This window comes from Hypanus sabinus, chromosome 23, assembly GCF_030144855.1.
Source record: "Hypanus sabinus isolate sHypSab1 chromosome 23, sHypSab1.hap1, whole genome shotgun sequence".
NCBI classification, from domain to species: Eukaryota; Metazoa; Chordata; class Chondrichthyes; order Myliobatiformes; family Dasyatidae; genus Hypanus; species Hypanus sabinus.
The window spans coordinates 63,581,477-63,597,880 of NC_082728.1; the positions used below are offsets into that span (position 1 = coordinate 63,581,477).

The following is a 16,404-nucleotide window of genomic DNA, read 5'->3' on the forward strand; positions in this document are numbered from 1 at the left end:
AGTTAAGAATGAAAGGTGAAGTTTAAGAGGAATATGAGGGGAAACTTCTTCACTCAGAGTATCGTGAGTTAGGAATGTCAGGACAAGTAGTGCATGCAAGCTCGATTTTAACGTTTAAGGTAAGTTTGTTTAAGCACATCAGGATATGGTCCTGGTGCAGATCAATGGGACTAAGCAGTTTTAATGGCTTCAGCATGCACTAGATGGGCCAAAGAGCTTGTTGCTGTGATGTACTTTTCTATGACTTGATATACACTCAGTGGCTACTTTATTAGGAATGCTTGTACACTGTTTGTTAATGCAAATATCTAATCAGCTGTTCATGTAGCGGTAACTCGATGCATAAAGGCATGTGGACATGGTCAAGAGATTAATTTGTTGTTCAGACGAAGCATCAGAATGGGGAAGAAATGTGATCCAAGTGACTTTGAACATGGAATGACTCTTGGTGCCATATAGAGTATCTCTGAAACTGTTGATCTCCTATTTTCACACATAACAGTCTCTATAAGTTTACAGAGAATGGTGCAAGAAACAACAAACATCCAGTGAGCGGCATTTCTGTGGGTGAAAACGTCCTGCTTATTAGATCAGAGGAGAATGGCCAAACTGGATTAACTTAATAACTGTGCGTTACAACAGCAGTGTGCCGAATAGCATCTCTAAAACACGTTGAACTTTGAAGTGGATGATTGGATACAGCAGCAGAAGACCATGAATGCACACTCAGTAGTCACTTTATTATTTGAGTCCTGTACCTAATAATATTGCTACTGAGTATATAATGCTAGCTTGATCTTTGCCTTTGAGCTGTACCCCTTGTACTCTTAAATTCTTCTTTGAGTGAATTAGTTTTTGCTCAGATATGCAATTGGAAACTTTGTCCCTCAGGTCTTAGGGAAAGTTCAATATAGGGTTATGCACACTAATTGCTGGAGGAACTTAGCAAGTCAGGCAGCATCTATGGAGGGAAATAAACATCTAAATCTTTGTGCTAAGACTCTTCATTAGCAGAGGAAGGGAGGGGGACAGAAGTCAGGACGAGGAGGAAAGAGTACAATAGGCAGGGTCTCAGCTTGAAATGTCGACTGCTTATTCCCCTTCATAAATACTGCCTGACTTGTTGAGTTCCTCCAGCATTGTGTGTGTGTTTCTCAGTATCCACAGAATCTCTTGTATTTAAAAACAGTCCCGGACCAGGTATACAGATCAGCATTCACAGTTCTGTCTCTCTGGTGAGGTATTATTTAGGGTACTTATTAAAATATCTTTAAACTTGGTCTCCTTGAACCAGACAAAGTTAAAGTACAATGTAAATAAATGAGTCCAAGACCATAGTTTTGTTTAAACAAAATTTGATGAAATTATTTCCAATGGCAGAATGGTCTGTAATCAAAGAACACAATTAAATGCAATTAGCCAAATAATGAAAAGTTGTGGAGAATTGCATTTTACTCGACAAATTATGATCTGCAGTGTACAGCCCTAAAAAATAATGCAAATAAATTCAATGGTAATGTCTGAAATGGAGCTAGTATATAGTTAAAGGGTATGGGGAAAGATTGTGAGAAACTTTGAGTTTGCGAAGACACTAAGTGCTGAATTGTCATCCTCTACATTACAAATTGATATAGTAAATGGTAGAGTAATTATCCAAAGGGTCCTTAAACGTATTTAATCCTTATCCTGACTGAGAAGATACCCTTAACTATGTTGATTTTCACTCCTCCAGCATTTTTCAGGAAATCCTGATTCTTACTTGGTCAGTTCATTAATTTTAAACTATCTAATTCAAATAGTTATTCTTTACCTTTTTACTACGATAGGCGAAGGAATAAATACAGATGTGAAGGCACCACACTCAATCCTTATCTGGTGCTCACCCACATTTTCCATCATGACCTGACCGGATAACTATCAAGAATAGCCCATATTCTAAGCTTCCCAGGCAAAGAGCTTCACTTGCTGCAAAGGCCAAAATCAACCCACATGCAAGGAACTGAAGCTCAAGCTGGAGCTTGTTCCTAGAAGTCAATATGACATTGGACTATGGGTGGAATATTTCCTCAAGACTACTCACCAGGCCTTTGAAGCTACAGTTATCAAACAGTCTCAACCTTGTACACAAGTTAGAGTAATGTAACAGAATTAAGAGTGTGCAGATTCCAATTCTACTGCCTGATAATTTTTGGTCACATCAGTATGGGACGACTCTCATACTTCATGGAAGTCTTAGTAAAGTCTTCACCCATGGTCTCATTAGTAAATGTAGTGTGAGTTATCAAGAAAGCTTAGTTTTTGTTCTCTTACACTCTGTGTTCTGAAATTATCAAAGTGGAGTGAATGTTTTTAGAAGCCAGAAACACTTGCACCAGTCCATCAAAATTACACCTTTCAAACCTTCCATTAAGGTAATCAGTTACACATTGCTTATATCCTTGGTCCTGTGCAACACCATTGCCACAACGGTAACCTTTGCTTCAAAGTTAACAGTCCAGTACCCAATTTGACTCATGGAAACATTTTAGAAACTTTTACTGCTACTTTACTCAAGAAAACTTTCTGGTTCCAAGGAATTCATCAGCAAATAGACCCGTTTTGACAGCTCAAGTCCAATTCTTCGTGTTGTTGAAGTTGTTCCTTCTCCACGGCGAACAAGAATGTCAGCAAGCAGCTTCTCCTTCTCCTGTTCAGAAGTACATTCCTGGTATGCCTGAACAGAAAGAAAACAAGAACTTAGTAGTATTGTGCTGTAATCAGTTACAGAACTATCATCCAATTCAGCAATATTGTTCTTTTAGGTACATCCCAACAAGAAAATACAAAAGATTACCAACACGAGAAAGAAGAAACATATTTCACCTTGAATGAACTTGAATAACATACAAAATGAAAATATCACACTGTTAGCCAGGACCGTAAAAAATACTGTACCAATACAGATAAATTTTACTGTATATAGACACAAGTTCTACTCTTTGCTGGAGTTTGGAACAAACGTTGTACAATGAGAGAATGTAAGTCCAAAGAGGCCTACATTTGCCATTATCTAATAATTGAGTGGGTAAACGGCTATTGAAAAGTCCATAAATTTGCAGAACATTTCAACACAAAACAACTGAACAGACTGTACTCGGTATCTCACCACAGTAAAAGCACCTTTCACAATTTTGTTTAAACAATGCTTCTATATAGCGATAAACTGCATTTGTTTAAATGCTTTACTGGCAATTAAAAGCATACTTAATACTAAGAAAAATGACCTTAGCTTTTTCATGAAGCTCAATGCTAGACTGCAGATGGTACAACAGCCACAAGTGGGCCTGTCCTTTTGCTGGATTTAATGAAGAATCCCTCAGTGGACAGAATGTCAGCTGTCTAAACTCCAGCATGTTCTGTACTTCTGTGCTACAAGATGTGCTGAACTGCAAATAGCACAGGGACTGCCACTCACAAAACAGGATCTCACTAAAATGCTGGAAACATTCAGCAAGTGGGGCAGCATCTGTGAAAAGATACACAGACTTAGTTTCTGGTTCAAGACCCTTCATCAAAGCTGGAAGAGATAATAAAGAGCAACCAATGCAGTCTGGAGTGATTGCTTTGTGGAGCACCTACAATCAGTCCACGGGGTGGCCCTGAGCTCCCTGCACCGTTCCCACCCAAACCTGATGGTGACCTTGTGCACTGTTAACATGGCCTAATGCAACAATAGACAATACCGAATCCTCCTACATTAGGTTACTCAATCTGCTGTCTGTACCAAAACTGGTCATTTCTGTCACTCATCCATCTGTCAATTTGGCACTAGCACAGCCTGACCAGCAGAGCACGTCACACCTTGTTCATAACACATGCAAAGAACCATACAACCTCATTTGACCAGGTCTCACCATACCAGAGACATTCCTTGGCTTTATTCATTCTTCTCAACACATTCTTTCCAACTTAACTTTAGTTCATTAACACTGATGAAAGATCTCAACTTGAAAAGTCCACTGTTTATTTCCCTCCATGGATGCTGCTTCACCTGTTGAGATTCTCCAGTGTTTTGTGTTACCTTTAATTTAACTTTCCTAGTTCTGATGAAGGGGCTCCAACATGAATGTGAACTATTTCCCTTTCCATAGATGCAACCTGACTTGCTAAGGTATTTCTAGTTTTTTGCTTTTTATTTCAGATTTCCAACATCTGCAGTTTTGGCTAATTTTATGAGCTTGCAGTTGCAATAAGTAGATCCAAACAGGAAATTTCAGCCGAATAAAACTGCAAGCTAGGTTTAAGTGCATGTTAAACTACGAAAGCACCATTCAACAGATATAGCTAAGTGATCTCATGACCAATTGATCAGTTCAAAGCTTTGCTATCCTTTAACCTTATGAATAGCTAACCAATTTAGTAGAAAAAAGAGAGATTGGATATTCTGAGTTTATGGTCGCTGAAATGTAGGAGGGTGAGTGGTGATCTTGAGAACCAGAAGATTGTGAGGGGCATAGTTGAGATACACATCTTCAGACATTTTTATAAAATTAGCACGGAAACAGGCCCTTTAGCCCAAATTATCCATGCCAATCATAACTCTATCTAAACCAGCCCCACCTGCCAACATTTGGCTCAATTTGTGTACTTGTCTAAATGTCTTTTTAAGTGTTGTTATTGTACCTAGCTCACTTGTTCCATACGCTCTCAGGTCCCTTTACAATTTTATCTCCTTTCACCATGTCCTCTAGTTTCTGAATCCCAGTCAGCCCTGGAAAAAAAGACTGTGCATTCATCTCATTTAGGCCCCTCATGAGGTACACCTCTCAAGTCACTTCTCCGTTTCTTGAGTTTTAGCCAGTCCAACTCCCTTCCCCACAGCTCAAGCTCTCGAGTCCTGGTGGGCAAAAACTCAAACCATTCAATGCTTGCTTTGAATGACCACTGAAATGACAATCATCCACCCCGACGACCTTTGATGAACCTACATGCAAGGTCACCATCGCCAGACTGGTGAATCCATTGAAAGTGGCCCAGATGGGACTCTCCAGCTGCATCCACAGATCCTGCATGGACCAGTTGGCAGGAGTATTTGCAGACATCTTTAACTTCCTTCTACTTCATTCTGAGGTTCTCTCCTGAATCAAGATCACTATCATCCCAGTGTAAAACAATAATGTCGTGTGTCTTAATGACTACTGCCCAGTAGTTCTGGTAGTTCAAATTCATGAAGTGCTTCAAGGGGTTGATAGTGGCATGTATTAAATCCATCTTCTCAGATAACTTCAAACCATAATCTTCAAACTTCAAGCCATTGATTAGACAATCAAGATTTGAATAGCTCAGACTCAGCAGAAAGCAGCTGATTGGGCAATCAAAGTCAGGTGACCAAGCAGTTTGAAAAGTTCAAACAAATAGAGGGGCAGCTCAAGCGGAGCGGCCTGTGGAAAGCGGCCAATGAGTGAGTGGGTCAGTGAAGGAGTGGAGGTTTGAGGCTTTGACTCGAGTGATTCTGGCAGTTTTGGCAGTTGGACTGTTCAACCAAATCAATCAAGATTTGAATAGCTCAGACTCAGCAGAAACCAGCTGATTGGGCAATCGAGGTCAGGTGACCAAGCAATTTGAAAAGTTCAAACAATAGAGGGGTAGCTCAAGCGGAGCGGCCAGTGAAGGAGTGGAGATTTGAGGCTTAGATGAGAAGAGGCGGAGGACGAGCTTGTTCCCAGTTAGTCATTACAATGCCTCCTGAGACGGTGATGTGCTTCTCCTGTGAGATGTGGCAGTCTTGGGGGAACTCCCCTCTCCCGCAGTGTCACATCTGCCAGAAGTGCTTGCGGCTGGGCGATCTGGAAGACCGTGTGAGGAATCTGGAGCAGCAGCTGGATGACCTTCGACTCATAAGGGAGAATGAGGCAGTCATAGATGAGAGCTACAGAGAGGTAGTCACACCTAGGCTGCCGGAAGCAGGTCATTGGGTGACAGTCCGAGGGGGGAAAGCGAAGGAGAGTTGACAGGTAGTGCAGAGCACCCCTGTAGCCATTTCCCCTGAATAATAAGTTTACCGTCCTGGATGCTGTTGGTGAAGGTGTGAGCCACGGTGGCAGGGCCTCTGGCACTGAGTCTGACCCTGTGGTGCAGAAGGATGGGATGGAGAAGAGGAGAGCTGTCATCATTGGAGACTCTATAGTCAGGGGAGCAGATGGGAGATTTTGTGGACGTGAGAAGGACACCCGCATGATTTGTTGCCTCCCGGGTGCCAGGGTCCGGGATGTCTGACCAGGTGCATGACATACTGTTACGAGAAAGAAAGCAACCAGAAGTCGTGATACATGTTGGTACCAACGACATAGGCAGGAAGAGGGATGAGCTCCTTAAGTGTGAGTTTCAGGAACTAGGCAGAAGGCTGAAGAACAGGACCTCAAGGGTGGCGTTCTCAGGATTGCTGCCAATGCTACGTGATAGTGATGGTAAGAATTGGAAGAGATGGCAGTTGAATGCGTGGCTGAGGAGTTGGTGCAGGGGGCAGGGTTTTAGATTTTTGGATCATTGGGATCTCTTCTGGGGAAGGTGGGACCTGTACAGATTGGATGGGTTGCACCTGAACTCAAGGGGGAGTAATATCCTTGCAGGTAGGTTTGCTACCGTGGTTCGGGATGGTTTAAATTAATTTGCAAGGTAGATGAGACCCAGAGTGACAGAGCAGTGAAAGAAGTGCTTGGAGTAAAACCAGACGTAACATATAGAGAGGCTTTGATGAAAAAGAAGCAGAATAAAGGGTATAAAGGTATAAAGTGTGTGTACTTCAATGCAAGAAGCATCAGGAACAAAGGTGATGAACTGGGAGCTTGGATACATACATGGAATTATGATGTAGTGGCCATTACGGAGACTTGGCTGGCACCAGGGCAGGAATAGATTCTCAATATTCCTGGATTTCAGTGCTTTAAAAGGGATAGAGAAGGGGGAAAAAAGGGGAGGAGGGGTGGCATTACTGGTCAGGGATACTATTACAGCTACAGAAAGGGTGGATAATGTAGCAAGATCCTCTTCTGAGTCAGTATGGGTAGAAGTCAGGAACAGGAAGGGAGCAGTTACTCTACTGGGGGTATTCTATAGGCCCCCTGGTAGTAGCAGAGATACCGCGGAGCAGATTGGGAGGCAGATTTTGGAAAGGTGCAAAAATAACAGGGTTGTTATCATGGGTAACTTTAATTTCCCTAATATTGATTGGCACTTGATTAGTTCCAAGGGTTTAGATAGGGCAGAGTTTGTTAAGTACGTCCAGGCTGGATTCCTGTCACAGTATGCTGACAGGCCGACTAGGGGGAATGCCATACTAGATCTAGTATTAGCTAACGAACCGGGTCAGGTCACAGATCTGTCAGTGGGTGAGCATCTGGAGGACAGTGATCACTGCTCACGGAAAAAGATAGAATCAGAGAGGACAGGAAAATTTTTAATTGGGGAAGGGCAAATTATGAGGCTATAAGGCGAGAACTTGCGGGTGTGAATTGGGATGATGTTTTCACAGGGAAATGTACTATGGACATATGGTCGATGTTTAAGGATCTTTTGCAGGATGTTAGGGATAAATTTGTCCCGGTGAGGAAGATAAAGAATGGTAGGATGAAGAAACCATGGGTGACAAGTGAAGTGGAAAATCTAGTCAGGTAGAAGAAGGCAGCATACATGAGGTTTAGGATGCAAGGATCAGATGGGTCTATTGAGGAATATAAGGTAGCAAGAAAGGAGCTTAAGAAGGGGCTGAGAAGAGCAAGAAGGGGGCATGAGAAGGCCTTGGCGAGTAGGGTAAAGGAAAACCCCAAGGCATTCTTCAATTATGTGAAGAACAAAAGGATGACAGGAGTAAAGGTAGGACCGATTAGAGATAAAAGTGGGAAGATGAGCCTGGAGGCTGAGGAAGTGAGCGAGGTCCTCAATGAATACTTCTCTTCTGTATTCACCAATGAGAGGGAACTTGATGACAGTGAGGACAATATGAGTGAGGTTGATGTTCTGGAGCATGTTGATATTAAGGGAGAGGAGGTGTTGGAGTTGTTAAAATACATTAGGATGGATAAGTCCCTGGGGCCTGATGGAATATTCCCCAGGCTGCTCCACGAGGCAAGGGAAGAGATTGTTGAGCCTCTGGCTAGGATCTTTATGTCCTCGTTGTCCACAGGAATGGTACCGGAGGATTGGAGGGAGGCCCCTTGTTCAAAAAAGGTAGTGGGATAGTCCAGGTAATTATAGGCCAGTGAGCCTTACATCTGTGGTGGGAAAGCTGTTGGAAAAGATTCTTAGAGATAAGATCTATGGGCATTTAGAGAATCATGGTCTGATCAGGGACAGTCAGCATGGCTTTGTGAAGGGCAGATCGTGCCTAACAAGCCTGATAGAGTTCTTTGAGGAGGTGACCAGGCATATAGATGAGGGTAGTGCAGTGGATGTGATCTACATGGATTTTAGTAAGGCATTTGACAAGGATCCACATGGTAGGCTTATTCAGAAAGTCAGAAGACATGGGATCCAGGGAAGTTTGGCCAGGTGGATTCAGAATTAGCTTGCCTGCAGAAGGCAGAGGATTGTGGTGAAGGGAGTACATTCAGATTGGAGGGCTGTGACTAGTGGTGTCTGACAAGGATCTGTTCTGGGATTTCTGCTTTTCGTGATTTTTATTAATGACCTGGATTTCCGGGTAGAAGGGTGGGTTGGCAAGTTTGCAGACGACACAAAGGTTGGTGGTGTTGTAGATAGTGTAGACGATTGTTGAAGATTGCAGAGAGACATTGATAGGATGCAGAAGTGGGCTCAGCAGTGGCAGGTGGAGTTCAACCTGGAGAAGTGTGAGGTGGTACACTTTGGAAGGACAAACTCCAAGGCAGAGTACAAAGTAAATGGCAGGATACTTGGTAGTGGGGAGGAGCCGAGGGATCTGGGGGTACATATCCACAGATCCCTGAAAGTTGCCTCACGGGTAGATAGGGTAGTTAAGAAAGCTTATGGGGTGTTAGCTTTCATAAGTCGAAGGATAGAGTTTAAGAGATGCGATGTAATGATGCAGCTCTATAAAACTCTTGTTAGGCCACACTTGGAGTACTGTGTCCAGTTCTGGTCGCCTCATTAAGGATGTGGAAGCATTGGAAAGGGCACAGAGGAGATTTACCAGGATGCTGCCTGGTTTAGAGAGTATGGATTATGATCAGAGATTAAGGTTGCTAGGGCTTTACTCTTTGGAGAGGAGGAGGATGAGAGGAGACATGATAGAGGTGTACAAGATATTAAGAGGAACAGACAGAGTGGACAGCCAGCACCTCTTCCCCAGGGCACCACTGCTCAGTACAAGAGGACATGGCTTTAAGGTAAGGGGAGGGAAGTTCAAGGGGGATATTAGGAAGGTTTTTCATTCAGAGAGTGATTGGTGCGTGGAATGCACTGCCTGAGTCAGTGGTGGAGGCAGACACACTAGTGAAATTTAAGAGACTACTAGACAGTTATATGGAGGAAATTAAGGTGGGGGGGTTATATGTGAGGCAGGGTTTGAGGGTCAGCACAATATTGTAGGCCAAAGGGCCTGTAATGTGCTGTACTATTCTATGTTCTATAATAACTTGTCTATCACTGAAACAGGCATTTCTCTGCCTCTACACTCATCTTTGGAACATCTAAATAACCAAGACACCTACATTAGAACTCCTATTTACTGATCATAGTACTGTATTCAACACCGTAATTTCAAACCCATCTTCAAATTCCTAGACCTCCGACTTTACAACTTGACTTCCTGACTAACACTAAGGATAGGAAGCAACACCTTCTCCACGATTATCTGCAGCACCTGCGTCCCACAAGGTTGTGTCCTTAACACCTTACTTTATACATTCTGTGCGGCCAAATTTTGCTCTAACTCCACTTACAAGTTTGTAGATGACACGACTGTAGTGGACCACATTTTAAATAATGATAGTATAGGAAGAAGAAAGAGTGTAGTGGAATGATGCAAAGACAACATTAGCAAAATGAAGGATTTTGTCATCAACTTTAAGAAGCAGGGTAGAAGAAGCACTACCTAAAGTCTCCCTGGAATTCATGGTAGAAACCATGTACATTTTCTTTGCACTTTCCAACTTAATGAGATCTTTCCTATAATAAGGTAACCAAAACTACACATATCACCCCAGGTATGGTCCTACAATGGCAACATAACATCCCAACTTCTATGAATGTCTTGAGCAAAGTCACGCGTGCAAAACATCCTGTCTCCCATGGATATCACAACAATGTACTCATACTTGTACCACTAGGCTCTTGTGTCTACAGTACCCTCCAGGGCACTGTTGTTCACTTTGGTTTTACCTTCCAAAACGCAACACTGCACACATAAAACTCCATTTTCCATTTTCAGGCCCATATACTTCACCCATCAAAATCCAACTGGCTCAATAAACTGAATAGAAAGGCTGGCTCTGTTATAAAATCGTAAGAGCATAAAACATAAGAGCAGAATTAGACCACTCAGCCCATCAAGCCTGCTCTGCCATTCCATCATGGCTGATCTCAGATCCCACTCAACCCCACACACCTGCCTTCTCACCATATCCTTTGAATCCCTGACTGATCAGGAAACTATCAACTTCCACCTTAAATATAGCCATGGACTTGATCTGTGGCAGAGCATTCCACAGATTCACTACTCTCTGGCAAAAAAAAACTCCTCACCCTTGTTCTTAAAGGTTGCCGTTTAACTTTGAGGCTGCGTCCTCTAGTTCTGGATACCTCATGTCAGAGGCCTTCTGAAAATCCAAATATGCATCATTCTTTGTCTACCTTGCTTACTATTTCTTCAAAGAATTCCACAAATTTATCAGGCAAAGTTTTCCCTTAAGGAAACCAGGCAATCTACGGCCTATTTTATCATGTGCCTCCAAGTACTTTGAAACCATATCCTTAACAATTGACCCCAACATCGTTGCGCCCAATTTACCAGTTTATTTGTTTGTTATTTGCCGTGTCATATGACGTGGGCGATCATGGTCTTTCCATAACCATGATTGTTCTTGGCAAATTTTTCTGCAGAAGTGGTTTGCCATTGCTTTCTTCTGGGCAGTGTCTTTCATAGTACACATCATTTATTTACATTATCTCCTAATCAACTGCTATTAAATTCAAGAACATTGCTGCTTTAATGAATCATAGCAAATTGTACCTGTGTTAGTGACCATGGTGATGGATAGGCAGACACGATAGCATCTGCCATCTCAGAGCTGACTCTATTTAGTTGTTGAATCTGCTTCTTCCAAATGGTTAGGAGACCTTTTCCAGAACGATCAACCTTCACCCCTCTAGACCCATCGTTCTCTAAGTAGACAGATAATCCTTTGTTGTCTCGTGCCCTCCTGGCAAGATGAAAAAAAATACTTCATTAAGCTGTTCAAATTCATTCACATGTGTATTCAGCTAAAAGAATGGTCACTTCTTTTACAGTACCAATGTGTAAAGCCTAAAGAGAAATTGTCTGCTGAAAATAAAAATGTTTAAAGTGCAAAATTAAAGGTGATGAGCATAAATGCACCAGCAAAATTGGGCGCCACGGTACAACACTATCACTGCTCGAAGTGTTTCTGGAGTTTGGAGCTCAATTTGAGCACTGTTTGTATGTCCTCCTCATGGAATGTGTGGCCAAAGTGAGAAATTATATGATATATGCACTTTTGTTATATACAGCACATTTAAGGATTGAGGGAGCCACTGGAAATTTGCAAAGGTAATTTTAAAAGATGAATAAATTCTTCATAGTTGATGTTTTGAGAAACTTTACTAAATTAACTGTTTAACAAAGAATTAAGAAAATATTTAGATACTTTATAGAATAAAGTATAGAATAATTCTATACTTTAATACAAACTATAACTACTGTGGATTGTTCTGACACCGACTAATAGAGGAAGAATGCTGGACTGTTCTGCTACAGGTACGTTGCAGTCAAACAGACCAACACTTTTATTCCACGACCAAACACAAGGAAATCTGCAGATGCTGGAAATTCAAACAACACACACAAAATGCTGGTGGAACACAGCAGGCCAGACAGTATCTATAGGGAGAAGCACAGTCAATGTTTTGGGCCGAGACCCTTCATCAGGACTAACTGAAAGGAGAGATACTAAGAGATTTGAAAGTGGTGGGGGGAGGGGGAAATGCGAAATGATAGGAGAAGACCGGAGGGGGTGGGATGAGGCTGAGAGCTGGAAAGGTGATTAGCGAAAGTGATACAGAGCTGGAGAAGGGAAAGGATCATGGGACGGGAGGCAGGGAGAAAGAAAAGGGGAGGGTGGGGAGCACCCGAGGGAGATGGAGAATAGGCAGGGTGATGGACAGAGAGAGAAAAAAAAAACAAACAACTGAATATGTCAGGGATGGGGTAAGAAGGGGAGGAGGGGCATTAACGGAAGTTAGAGAAGTCAATGTTCCTGCCATCAGGTTGGGGGCTACCCAGCCGGTATATAATGTGTTCCTCCTCCAACCTGAGTTTGGATTCATCTTGACAGTCGAGGAGGCCATGGATAGACATATCAAAATGGGAATGGGACGTGGAATTAAAATGTGTGGCAACTGGGAGATCCTGCTTTCTCTGGCGGTGAGGGAGGAAGTGCAAGGGCAGGTGTAGCACTTGTTCTGCTTACAAGGATAAGTGCCAGGAGGGAGATCAGTGGGAAGGGATGGGGGGAACGAGCAGACAAGAAAGTCGCGTAGGGAGCGATCCCTGCGGAAAGCAGAAGGGGGGGGGGAAGGAAAAGATGTGCTTGGTAGTGGGATTCCGTTGGAGGTGGCTGGAATTACGGAGGATTATACGTTGGACCTGGAGGCTGGTGGGGTGGTACAGCGAGGACAAGGGGAACCCTATCTCGAGTGGGGTGGCAGGCGGATGGGGTGAGGGCAGATGTGCGGGAAATGGGAGAGATGCGTTTGAGAGGAGAGTTTTTCCTTTTTTAAACAAAGGGGCTTCCCTTCTTCCACCATCAACTCAGCTCTCAAACGTATCTCTCCCATTTCCCGCACATCTGCCCTCACCCCATCCACCCGCCACCTCACTCGGGATAGGGTTCCCCTTGTCCTCACCCTGCCCTTACACTTCCTCCCTCACCACCATTCAGGGCACCAGACACTCCTTCCAGGTGAGACGACACTTCAACTGTGAGTCGGCTGGTGTGGTATACTGCGTCCGGTGCTCCCGGTGTGGCCTTTTATATATTGGTGAGAGCTGACGCAGATTGGGAGACTGTTTCGCTGAACACCTACGCTCGGTCTGCCAGAGAAAGCAGGATCTCCCAGTGGCCACACATTTTAATTCCACGTCCCATTCTGATATGTCTATCCATGGCCTCCTCTACTGTCAAGAGAAAGCCACACTCAGGTTCGAGGAACAACACGTTATATACCGGCTGGGTAGCCTGCAACCTGATGGCATGAACATTGACTTCTCTAACTTCCGTTAATGCCCCTCCTTACCCTATCCCTGACATATTCAGTTGTTTGGTTTTTTTCTCTCTCTCTGCCCATCACCCTGCCTGTTCTCCATCTCCCTCTGGTGCTCCCCACCTTCCCCTTTTCTTTCTCCCTGCCTCCCCTCCCATGATCCTTTCCCTTCTCCGGCTCTGTATCACTTTTGCCAATCACCTTTCCAGCTCTCAGTTTCACCCCATCCCCTCCGGTCTTCTCCTATCATTTTGCATTTCCCCCTCCCCCCACTACTTTCAAATCTCTTACTATCTTTCCTTTCAGTTAGTCCTGATGAAGGGTCTCGGCCCGAAACATTGACAGTACTTCTGCCTATAGATGCTGCCTGGCTTGCTGTGTTCCACCAGCATTTTGTGTGTGGACTTTTATTCCACATCGGGAGAGAGAAGCCACTTTCTTACATAGTGTACTTCCATTGCCCGCTGCTTTTGAGCCACTCAGAGATTACTTTGCTTCCTACGGGAGAGTTTTAGATTTATGAAAATGTACAGATGCTAAACTTCTTTTGCTGTTAGCTAAGAACTTACTTAAATGGGGCCTCAGCCACAGCTTTAGTGAACATGCTGACATAATCTGCAAACTCTTTCCATGTCTCCAAGAGTTGGACCTGAATTCCAACAGACATCTGCAAGTGCACTAGGGCCTGAAGCAAGAGAGAAAAAAAATAATCTGTATAATCTAAAATCAGACTGCTTTCTTAGTTTCTAATTTTTTCTGAAGTAAATTGTTTACTTTCATTAGGTTTGGATAAATCATCTAGATCAAAAGCAATAAGCATCCAATTGGTAGTGACATGATGACAGAGCCCCAACATGACAAAATGCACATGTACCAGAGTAGTAACTGGCTGGTGGTTAGGATGATTTTTTTTAAAAAAGGAAAAGATCTACAGTAACCAGTTAAGATCAAAAGATTAATTTAGATTGTGATATCATCTGCTGTCTATAGTTTGTACTTCAAGTTTGTGTGGCAACATTAACCATGAATGAAACAGAACGAGAGGAGCTTGGAAGTCATGTTACAACTACATTAAACGTTGATTAGGCCATAGCAGGAGTATTGTATGTAATTATGTTCACCACACCATAGGAAGGATGTGATTGCTTTGGAGAGAGTGCAGCATTGCAGTCATTAGGCAAAATTAATAAACATGAGAAAATAAGATGCTGGAAAAACACCATCCCTTTCTCTCAATTCCCCCATCTCCACCGCTTCTGCTCTCAGGATGAGGCTTTTCAATCTACAATGAAGGAGATGTCCTCCTCCTTCAAAGAAAGGGGCTTCCCTTCCTCCACCATCAATGCACCACCAACCGCATCTCTTCTATTTCACGCACATCTGCTCTCACCCCATCCTCCTGCCATCTTACTAGAGATAAGAGTTCTTCTTGTCCTCACCTACCACCCCACCAGCCCTCGTGTCCGGCACATAATTCTCTGTAACTTCCACCGTCTCCAATGGAGTCCCACCACAAAGCACATCTTTCCCTGCCCCCCACTTTCTGCAGGGATTGCTCCAATGTGACTCCCTTGTCTATTCGTCCCTCCACACTGATCTCCCTCCTAGCACTTATCTTTGCAGGTGGAACAAGTGGCACACCTGCCCCGACACCTCCTCCCTCACTCCCATTCAGGGCCCCAAACATTCCTTCCTGGTGAGGTGACACTTCATCTGTGAGTCTGTTGGGAGTCATATACTATGTCCAGTGCTCCCGGTGTGGCCTCCTGTATATCGATGGGACCCGATGTAGTTGGGAGTCCGCTTCACCGAGCACCTATGCTCCATCTGCCAGAAAAAGCAGCATCTCCCAGTGACCACCCATTTTAATTCTACTTGCCATTCCTATTCTGATGTTTATCTATGGCCTCCTCCACTGTCTGATGAAGCCGCACTCAGGTTGGAGGAATGACATCTTATAATCCGTCTGGGTAGCCTCCAACCTGATGGCATGAACATCGATTTCTCAAACTTCTGATAACGGCTCCCACCCACCCCTCTCCTTCACCATTTCCCAACCCCCTTTCCCTCTCTTACCTTATCTCCTTGCCCGTACACCACCTCCCTCTGGTGATCCTCCCTCCTTTTTCTTTCTTCCATGGCCTCCTGTCCTCTTCTATCAGACCCCACCTTCTCCAGTATCTCCTGTATCTTTTTCACCAATCAACTTCCCAGCTCTTTACTTCATTCCTCCCCCTTCAGGTTTCACCCATCACCTTGTGTTTCACTCTTCCCTCCCCTTCTCCTGTTAAGTCAATTCCTCAGTTTTTTCACCCCCACCAGTCCTGCTGAAGTCTCAGCCCGAAACAGCGACTGTATTTTTTTCTATGGATGCTGCCTGGCCTGCTGAGTTCCTCCAGCATTTTGTGTTAGCGGAGATTAATAGCCTTGTTTTCCCTGAAGGAGAAACATAAAATTACGAGAGAGATAGATAGTAAGGGAGGTCTAAATTAAGAAAGCATGGATTTAAGGTGAGAGATAGAAAGTTTATAAGAGATTTAAGGGTGATTGTTTCTTCCCTCATCCATGGAGAGTGGTTAGGGTCCAGCATGTACTCCATAGAAGAGATGCTGGACACAGATACTCTCATAAAATCTGAGAAGCATCTAAATTGCCAAGACATAGAAGGATAAAGACTGAATAATACATCAAAGGGCTACAGTGATCGATGGCAATCTAATTCCAAATGTGATTTAGATGGGAATATAACAGGCAGTGTGCTGATCAGCATTGATGTTGGTGCTTCTGAAATAACACAAAGTATTTTTACACCTTGCTCTAAAACATTTCTTTCCTCCTGAAAATCTTTAAAAACAAATTTTCATGACGTAAGATGCACATCTAAATTAAATTTCCTTTTGTCCACAGAAGCTGCCTGATTAGTCATCCCCAGTTTTGTTTCAGATTTCC

The 16,404-nt window shown here is 43.5% G+C and overlaps 1 protein-coding gene across 5 annotated transcripts in view; it reads right to left on the minus strand.

The window, feature by feature from the left end:
* Positions 1-754: 754 nt before the first annotated feature.
* eme1 (essential meiotic structure-specific endonuclease 1) overlaps positions 755-16,404 on the minus strand; it is a 54,257-nt gene continuing 38,607 nt past the window's right edge. For 3 of the 5 annotated variants that reach the window (XM_059949004.1, XM_059949003.1, XM_059949005.1), the window contains exons 7-9: positions 14,025-14,140; positions 11,186-11,375; positions 755-2,713 (exon numbers count right to left, since the gene is read on the minus strand). In XM_059949004.1, coding sequence (XP_059804987.1) covers positions 2,546-2,713; positions 11,186-11,375; positions 14,025-14,140 — 474 coding nt within the window. In that variant the 3' untranslated portion in view covers positions 755-2,545. Of the gene's footprint in view, positions 2,714-11,185; positions 11,376-14,024; positions 14,141-16,404 lie in introns of those variants that run through there. The other 2 variants (XM_059949007.1, XM_059949006.1) reach the window with 2 other exon arrangements.